The following is a 9,825-nucleotide window of genomic DNA, read 5'->3' as shown; positions in this document are numbered from 1 at the left end:
TATAAACAGGAGTTCTACTCATTCTATCACAGCTGAATTCAGACATGTCTGCGTGTAGGTAAGTGAGAACATCTGCTTTTTATTTTAGATGAAATTACCCTTTATCAACATTTTACTTGCATTTGTTATTTAAAAAATCCTCAGAAAGACAGTCATGTTCCAATCTCAACTTTTATTACAAACCAAACATTAATTTACATGTTTTAAGAAAAACCAGTGTATTGTGTGTTAGTCATCAGTCTGCTCCTGATTGCTCTTGTTTCATCTGTGTGTGTGTGTGTGTGTGTGTGTGTGTGTACGTATGTGTGGATGTGGATGGATGTGTGTGGATGGATGTGTTTGGATGGATGTGTTTGGATGTGTGTGTGTGTCTAATAGCTCCTGGTGGTCTCGTATGTCTCTGGGAAGGGGATGCTGACGTGTCCACTTCCAGCGACAAGAGGCAGGATTCCAGCATTGGGAACAACATTCCATGACAGCGTCAGAGTGATGTTCTTGTTGGCTCTGGAGACGAGACAGACATGAGCACCAGGTTTTAATCATTAAGAAAAGCTGTGAAGTGCTGAAGGGTTATTACTTATTAATCATGGTGCGTGAAATAGCAAAACCTAATGGGTTACTAGCTTGCCATTAACAATACACTTACAGAGGTGTGTGTGTACATGAGTGCGAGCGTATTTCTAACCTGAGTCCGTTCCCATCGTCAAAGAAGAAGTATTTAGACTTCATGTCTCTGAGGTTCAGCTTGGTGTTTTCACCTCGAAGGACGATCTTATCCCAAAGCACCACCTGATTCAGAGACTGACACACACACACACACACACACAGATAAGTGTCTTTCAGGTTACATGACAGCCCACTGACATTGACAGTGTCTGTTAATAGACTGATCGAACCACTAATGTTTGACAAGTTGTGTTCGTTATGTGTTTTTTGGGGAGCAGACAAGTGGAAGTCTCATCCTGCCACAATTTTAAAAGGATCCAAAATAATATGAAAATCTCTAACGTAGTGTTTTGTCTTGCTATCTAATATTTATCTCTTTAAAATCTTGACATGGCCTGGAGCCAAGCAATGTAGAGATATTTTCATTTAACAGTAAGTGTCAGTATATGTATGATGTATTCAGGGTTCCAGGAATATAAGAACTATTTCAATGGTTTACTCTTGAGCCTTAATAATGTCTCGAATATACTGATTGTTTTCTTATTGCACCTTTCCCCCCACAGCCTGTAACCATCTCTCCATAAATCCACTTTTATAAAGATGTACATTTATATTTATGGTTAACGTTTTTAGTTCTTCAGGGCTTAATGCCGCTTTCGTTTACTCTCTTGCTTTTTATTGTTGTAGATATATTTTTTACTTTAAATTTCGAACTTGCTGGACAAATAAAATGTATTAATGATGAATTATTCAGTATTTTTCCAGATAATCGTTTGAAAAACACTACAACATGCCCATCACATTACAACATAAGTCATTATTTTGTACGCTTGGATAGTTTTGTCTATCCAAGCGTACAAAACTATCAAAATTAATTTTCATTTAAAATATTATTCAACTAATCATTTCAGCCCTAATCTGAAGAACATCTGCTCATAACTCCACTTCTGTCTCTCTCTGTGTGTGCGTGTGTGTGCGTGCGCACGTGCGCGTGTGTGTTAAATAGCACTTACATTACTCTTTGAGGCATACTCGGCAGACAGATAAAGAAATAGCTGTTTCACGTTCCAGTCAAAAATTGGCTGCAGATGTAGCAAAGTTAAGAAAAACATGACACCACCACAGACACCATCACCACACCAACAGGACCTGGGACTGACATGGTCATTACACAACACACAGATGTATTTACTTGTTATGGACCTCAGTGAAATAGTTCAAATGAAAAATGTCACTCAGTCTGGATATTCTGGATGTTTTTTTCTTCTGTTTTGGACTTTTTGTCAACAGGTTGACTTAGTTCACACAGTAAATATCAGTATATGGATGGACAGAGAGAATGTCAGTGTTTCAAGAATATAAGAATCATGCCGATGGAACATTCTGAGCCTTAACAACGATACTTATCACAGTCCAAACATCTCTGAGGAGTCTAAAGGATATTAGCTGAGAGGTCAAAGGTGAGGAAACCCAGATCACTGCGCTCTCTGGGTCCTGTGAAGTCATCAACGTTCTTCCTGTTCAAAAGAGAGAGAGAGAAGGGAGATAAGGATGAGGGATGATGGAGGAAACAGCCCCAAACATTCTGAAAGCAGACTGATGGCAGAGAGCTGTGGAGAACACGTGACATGAAATCACTGGGATTAGAGAAACTGATCAATGTGTGTGACATCAGTTCTGAAGCGGTCACTATACACAGCAGCTCACGGGCTCTCTGAAGATCAGAAACTGGGAGTGACAGAAATACTTAGTACATATTAATATCTGTGTCAGGTCATCACGAGCGGACAGCACTGAGTTCAGGTGTGAACCATCTGAGACGTGTATGGCCACGCTCCTTTAGCTGTGTGAACATGAACATTTTAGAAACCAAAAGCACGTCTCAATGTTTCAATTTTGTGAGTCTACAGTCACTGCTGCACCCCTTAGGATTGTTGAGGTTGGAGTTAAAGGCTTGACACAGTTTGAAACCACGTTTACATCCTTCAAAGCTGAGCGAGATTTGCATTTAAATCACAAATGTAGTGAAAAGGTTTTGAAATGCTGATTCTATTTGTGTAAACAGGGCAGTTTGTTTGAGCCCTTATCTCACAAATCCAAATCGGACAAGTGTAAATGTGGCGTCTTGAACGAGACCTGATCTCTCTGTGTTTCACTGAGTAAAGGTTTCACATGTTTAAAGGTGGTTTTCAAACCGTGTTCAGTCTCAAACTACGATGCCTACCACTGCCACAACAGGGAGAGGAGCACTGTCCAATCAGACACTGACTTCTGGCATAAGAGACAATTAGAATGGCAGCTCTCTCTCTGTGGCTGATTCTCTCTCACACTTCCTGTAATTCTCCTTCCTGTGTGTCGTGACTCCACCAGCAGCTGTGCGATTGAGATGTTCAATGTACTCCATTCCTGTGTGAGCTGCCCTGAGGTTGCACAGGTTCACACTGGGACAGGCTGCTACCGCGTCGCGTCCCACGAGCAGAGCATCAGCCCCCGAACACGAAGTAAACACGTCTGTGAGCTGGTCACTGTCCGTGTGCACACACACAACCTCCGTAAACACCAGTCAGTGTTGTGCTAACAGCTTCATGCTAACGGCTGCCGCTCTTACAGCATGACTTTGGAGACGTGGATGTCCACAGGAACTCTTCTGTCTTTGAAGGCAGTGGTGACGAAACAGCCGAACGTTAGAGCCGCCATGACGCTCAGAGAGAAGGCGAACAGAGAGTTCGCTCTGGACAGAACCGTATTCATGATGGAGAGACGAGAGCTACACCGATTCAGACACTGTGCGGGGCTAAGCTAGCAGCTGAGTACAAACAGGAAGTGTCAAGCGGTGGGCCACAATGACGTACCTCCTGTTCCGTTGTTTCAAAATAAAAGTACCAGCATAACAGGATCTGTGACCAAAATAAATATACAGTTGGAGCCACACTGATCGATTATTCAGTCAACAGAAATTAATCGGACACTATTTTGACAGGTGAATAATTATTTTTGCCCAAAAATATAGAATTGGCAGATTGAAAGTTGACCACAGAGGATCTTTATTTATAGTGTTTTCAGCAGACGCACAACAAATATCAAACATTATTCACAAATAACAGTTTTGGACAAATAACAAAGAATCTGTTGTGACAACTCTGCAATGACATATCAATTTTCTTTACAGGTTGTATCCAAAATCCCCCACTCACTTGCTACTCACTATATAGTGTGGACTAGTTTGAGGACTAGTTAGTCCATTATATAGTGGATTATATAATAGTGGACTATATAGTCTATTATATAATGGATTATATAATAGTGGACTATAATGCCAGCTACTATCTACGTAAAGGGTAATATATATACTTCCGGGTTTGTGTGTATTACCGTTAACTTGATGCAGCAGGAAACAGGAAATCCTTTTGAATGGGAGTGATGAGTAGGCGGAAGTAGTCAATTAAAAGAAAACTTTATTAACACCACAGAGATATTACAATACAACAAAAAACAGTACACGAAAACAAAATAATGTCCAACAACAACACAACTGAAACTGTATGAAGTGAAAGTGTGGATACAGATACACTACATGCAAATATTAAGAAGGAAGGAACAGTTAAATTCATTTTACAATGTTTTTCGTAAAGCTTTTTGTTTTTCAATATTTTAAATACAGTGATAGAATGATTGATGTTCAATAAAAACAAGTTTTCATCAGGATGTAATCAGGCTTTGTGAATGTGATATACAATATAACAATAAGACCACAGCTTCTATAACAGGGACCATGATCTTATCCCAGATTAATCATGAGATTTGAAGGTTACTTGAATAAGTACAGGTTTAAATGAATGAGAACATGACTAGGCCTGCTCTTTACAGAAGCAACATAGATGGGAAACATTGGATCTAAAGTTGTGATAGAATACATTGCATGGATAGTATCTTTGTTTTTTTAAAAGTGAATAAATCACTCTATTATTATTATTATTATTATTATTATTATTATTATCATTACTGTTGTTATTATTATTGTTACTGTTATTCTTATTAAGGCAGAACCGCTCTGCTGGACGGGATGCATCCTGTTCATAAATAAGTAGACAATAATTATATGTTGTGCTTTATAAAACTTTTGCATTGACTCACTCAAGTCACATTTGTCATTCCACTTTTTGTCTTTATGTCAGGTTTGCACAGTTCAATCAAAGCTATAGTTCTAAATCAGATGAAGCTGTCAGATCAAGATATGGTTCATATTGAGTTAACAGTTTGAAAGTTCATCCAAACTATCAATCAGCAACCTGTTACATGTATCATCCCTCTGGCACATCTGGAACCTCTGGGCTGGCTGCAGGTAAATGTAATCTAAAAATCTCACAGAGTAAGGCTGCCAAAGTTTGACCTACTTTAAAAAGCTGCAGTCAGTAGCGCCAGTCTATACATAGCAGCTGCTCCTTAGGTTACACGGCTATGTTGTGTATGCTTGTGGTGGCACTACCTGAAGACTTGCTGTGAAAGAGGCTGTTTAAAGTTAGACTGATATATAGGACCAACATTGGTTATTTGGTGTTACTTGTCAAGTCAGTTAGTGTGGTCCACCTCAGGGAAGAAATGGAGGCTCTCTCCTCTGACCCACAACAATCCACTTGTACTTTTAAATCATATGAGAAGTTAGATAAGACATGTGATCTAGTCTAATAATAAAAACCATTATCATGTTCATGGAGAGTAGGTCGAGGTGGTGGAGTGATATCATGTAAACGTTTTTAGGACACTTGGATGTGTGATTAAAGATGTCGCCGATCTTTTACCAGTCTGTAGCGGACAGTCCAATATTCTTTGCTGCAGTCTGCATGGCTCTTTGGTGGGGCCTGCTCAGGAGCCCAGAGAGTTGGGTGTGGAGAGGAGGGTTCAGCAGAGACTGTTAAATGGGGAGTGAGCCTCACCCCTACAACAGCAGAGCACTTTCACTAGGAGAATGATTCAGTTCCGCTCTGCCAAAAACCTTAGAGGAAGTCCCTCCTGCCAGCTGTCATTACACAGCACAAGTCTCCTCGTGGGCACTCCTGCATCCTTATATGTGATGGTACCGATTTTGAAATGTCACATAATTTGTACATTGCAGGAGAATCCAGACATAGATATGTGCATGAGTGAGTGACTCTTCCTCTGGATACTTTTCACCTTCTCCCACTAAAGAAGTACTTCTGTCCCTACCTGATTTATTATAATACATGGTCAACTTATCTAAAGCAAGCAGGGCTCATTCTGACCCTAACCAGTAACTGATGATCTCATTCTTTTCATATGGCACTCTATACTGATGTGTATATTTATGCTTACAGCTGACTGACCTGTCACATGACTTCTTTTGCATATATTTTTGCAATTGCATGGTTTTAAGACACTTAATTTGTGTGTTTTACAGCATATTTACTGTAAGTCAACCCTTCATTCCCGGTTGCAAAACTAGTAGCATATCATTTTGGTGTGTGACCTTGGCATGTTCACTCAGGATCATAACATTACCCCTATCAGTATTAATGAGCAGCATTGCATCCATGTCAGCAATAATTAACTCTGTATCTGATCAACACTCAACATGGCCCTTATCGTTCAAGCCTCACATTGCTCATGCAACCTCTCAGCTGGACTGAATTATAACGTTCATTTGTACACACTCAAAAAAACGATTTATGTCTAAAACAGTGACTTTATATATCTCAATTACATATTACTTTTCCATGAAACTTTAAAAAAAAAAAATTCAATGTAAAGATTCACTTTTAATGAAGTTTTTTCTATCATGTTGAGTTAGTGTGACTAAATCAAATAACTTGAGAATGATTAATGATTAAATCATGTTAAACTTTTACATAAATATACACATTAAACACACAATTTATTTAATTATATCACTCTCTCTGATTTATTCACACTACCTTAACATGATAGAGAACTCTCCATTAATGTGATCCTTTACATTGACCTTATGTAATACAGTAACATGGACATTTAATATGTAATGAAATACATAAAGTCAATAAAAAATATTTTGAGTACAGTGACATGGATCCTATTACTGATCCACATGATCAATAGATGATAGATAGATTAGATAGAACTGTATTTATCCACACATCGGGGAAATTCACTTGTTACAGCAGGCAGGTCAGAATGAGGCAGAAAAGAGAATAAAGAAATATAAACAGGACAATAGATTGAATATAAATAATTTAAAAGTTAAAATAAAAAAATAAAAAACAATAATAACTAGGGCTACGTTGTAGCACTAACGGGCCCGAGCACAGGCATTTTGAAGCCTGTTGCGGTTAGTGGAGAGAGCGATCAATGACCAAGCGCACGTCTCTGTGTTGCATGCGTTTTCCGCACTGCGGCAAGGACAAACACTTCACTTCCTGCGTCCGTCACGCGATGTCGATCCTTGCCTGCTAATTGCTCATTACGGTCCACGCTATCAATTGCACATCACACTGTGAACATTTTATGTAAATCGAATGATAGTTGTAAAACAAAGCTTACTTCCTGTTGCCAGTAGGTGGCGCCATCACAATTATTACATACAGATATATAGATCTGTTCAAGTAGGGGCTCTGCTGTAGCGTGAGCAATTTTGTGTCAATTGGACAATGTTACCACAACTTCATTTTCACACTGATCAGTAGGTGGCGCTATAACCCTGAACTAATATTAATATATGGATGTGTTCAGGTCAGGATTGTGATCATAGGTCAGTAGTTTGGAGCCGGTTGGATAATGCAGAGTGGATTCACAAAGTACTTCCTGTTTCATGGCGAATCAGTATGTGGCGCTATGACACTGAGGAAATATTGACACATAGAGATGTTCAGGCTTGGACTCTGATCATGAGACAGAAGTTTGGCGGTGATAGGACAATGCACAGCTGAGTTATGACAACATCGTGTCCTTTGGCGAAGGATGATCCTTCGCCGCACCTCAATGTTTACACGGTTTGAGGAAATGTCACAATTCTGACCATGGTCCAATGACTTGACTGAGCTCATTTGAGCTGTATATTGTTAAGCAGCCAGGAGCAGTTCATCAAAGTATAAAACATGTCACTTCCTGTAGCCAGCAGGTGGCGCTGTGATTTTAAGTCATGATTTCAGTGTAGATGTCATCAGGCCGGGACTCTTGTCTTACATGTCTAGTTTGGACTCGATTGGACCAAATATATCCGAGATACAGAACCTCATGTGTTGATGGCGTGTAATCAAAATTCTACGCCACGCCACGGTCACACCGTGTGATGAAATCAAATATACCGAGGTAGTTTATATCTCCATCTTGTTGAGATGACATTCCCAGAAGTTGAAGTTGATCTGATGAAAGCCCTACGACAAGTTCGTCAAAGTAAAAATGTGAAAAATGGCCACTAAATGCAAAATGGCGGGCTTCCTGTGGCGTTTTTCAAATTGCACCTATAGACTTTTTTGTTTGTCTGGTCATGATACATCGATTGTATCAATTTTTGTGAAGATCGGTCAATGTGAACGGGGGGCGCTGTTGAGCCATTTTGCCACGCCCATTTAAAATTACTCCAGAATACGTAAATTGTCACCACTTTCTAATTTTCTGCAAACTTTGGTAACAATTTGAGCATGTTAAAGCCCTCAAAAAGCCAACTCATTTGCCTGAAAAAAAAGAACAATAAATACTAAATTATTATTATTATATAATAATAATAACTAGGGCTACGTTGTAGCACTAACGGGCCCGAGCACAGGCATTTTCAAGCCTGTTGCAGTTAGTGGAGAGAGAAAAGTAATTGTATATTGTATATCCTCTTTATAGATGGTTTTTTTTCATTATAAATTCATTATTAATCTTTCCTCCCTCCTCTTTTATAACGTGCTTTCGTAACGCAACGCAGCGCAACGCAACGTAACGTAACGCAACATAACGTAAAGTAACGTAACGTTTGCTCTGTGTGCAAAACAATGCGACCCCCGCGGGCCGGACACTGTCGAACCTGTGTCAAGCGTCTGGACCACCACTGTGTCTGGTGGGTTGGATTTGATATTATACTTTATACTTCTTTGAATTGTACATTCACACCACATCATGAAAGTGAATATTGAATTATGACAGATTAGATAACTGCCCTGTAATTACACAACAACGTTCATGTCTTAAGCAAAGACTCCTACTGTACCCACTGGTTTCCTCAGGGCCGTGCACAGACATTTTGGGGAGCGGGGGCTCAAGTGAAAAACTCTTTGCATCCAAAGATTGATTTTTAAATGGAAACTGCTCCCAGCAAAAATGTCTTGAAATGTAAACTTGAACTAGAAAACTGGTAAACTGGGATCTGTCTCAGGCCAACCAGGAAGACAGGGTGTCTATTTGTTTGTGAGCTTTATCAGACACTTTCCTGAACTGCACACTGCCAAGAACATTAAAGATGATGATGTCAGTTTTATAAATCTCTTTATACCTCATGCACAGTTTCTGAATTGTTTCATTGTCTGCAATAGACTTACAACCTCAAAGACAAAAGAATAAAATGTATATATGATGTTAATCTTCCTGTTTATTATTCACATTTACTATATAGATAGAAACTCCAGAACCAACCATGATATACTGTGAGTATACTGAATCTATTACCACCAAACTAGAATAACCCACATGATAGTCTGACCAGGAAATATTCAATAGTCTTTTAAATGTAAACTTCAAATACTACATCTGCTGAGTTGTTTTAAATACAGCAGGTATATGGAGCCAACATATCCAGGTCAGCTTGGGTCACACAGATCTTTGTCTTGTGGGTCTGTGTTGTGTTTGTGTGTTTGTGTTGAGGTGTTGCAGGATAAACAGCTGTGTCAGACAGGCAAACCACCGCAGTTTCCTGCTGACCCTCTTGGTGTTCGTGCTGACCTCTCTGTATGGGATCAGTTTGGTGCTTTGCAGCATCTGTCCTCGGCAGTATGTCATGACGGCTCTCTTCTACTGCCCCGGTGTCTACAGCCAGTCCAGGTACAGCACTCTATATATCATAAATACATGTTTATGTATCATATCTTCTGTCTCATCCCAACAACTACATCAGAAGTCCACATTGAAAAAGTTCACCAAATTAATATAAACACAAAAATTGGCTTTACTTGTTGCTATTAGATAATA

At 39.3% G+C, this 9,825-nt stretch overlaps 1 protein-coding gene across 3 annotated transcripts; it reads right to left on the bottom strand.

The window, feature by feature from the left end:
- Positions 1–87: 87 nt before the first annotated feature.
- On the bottom strand, positions 88–3,493 carry spcs3 (signal peptidase complex subunit 3). 3 transcript variants are annotated; one of them, XM_034609350.1, is made up of 6 exons: positions 3,275–3,493; positions 2,110–2,183; positions 1,680–1,756; positions 686–801; positions 336–504; positions 88–285 (listed from the first exon to the last, which is right to left on the bottom strand). In XM_034609350.1, the coding sequence occupies exons 1-5, from the start codon at positions 3,415–3,417 to the stop codon at positions 372–374; spliced, it is 543 nt and encodes a 180-aa protein (XP_034465241.1). In that variant the 5' UTR covers positions 3,418–3,493; the 3' UTR covers positions 88–285; positions 336–371. The 3 variants fall into 3 exon arrangements, with proteins under 3 accessions (XP_034465241.1, XP_034465329.1, XP_034465410.1); XM_034609438.1 differs by having other exon boundaries at positions 88–279; XM_034609519.1 differs by having other exon boundaries at positions 88–275.
- Positions 3,494–9,825: the final 6,332 nt, after the last annotated feature.

Source organism: Hippoglossus hippoglossus, chromosome 1, assembly GCF_009819705.1.
Source record: "Hippoglossus hippoglossus isolate fHipHip1 chromosome 1, fHipHip1.pri, whole genome shotgun sequence".
Taxonomy (NCBI): domain Eukaryota; kingdom Metazoa; phylum Chordata; class Actinopteri; order Pleuronectiformes; family Pleuronectidae; genus Hippoglossus; species Hippoglossus hippoglossus.
This window is presented reverse-complemented; position numbering and strand designations above follow the sequence as displayed.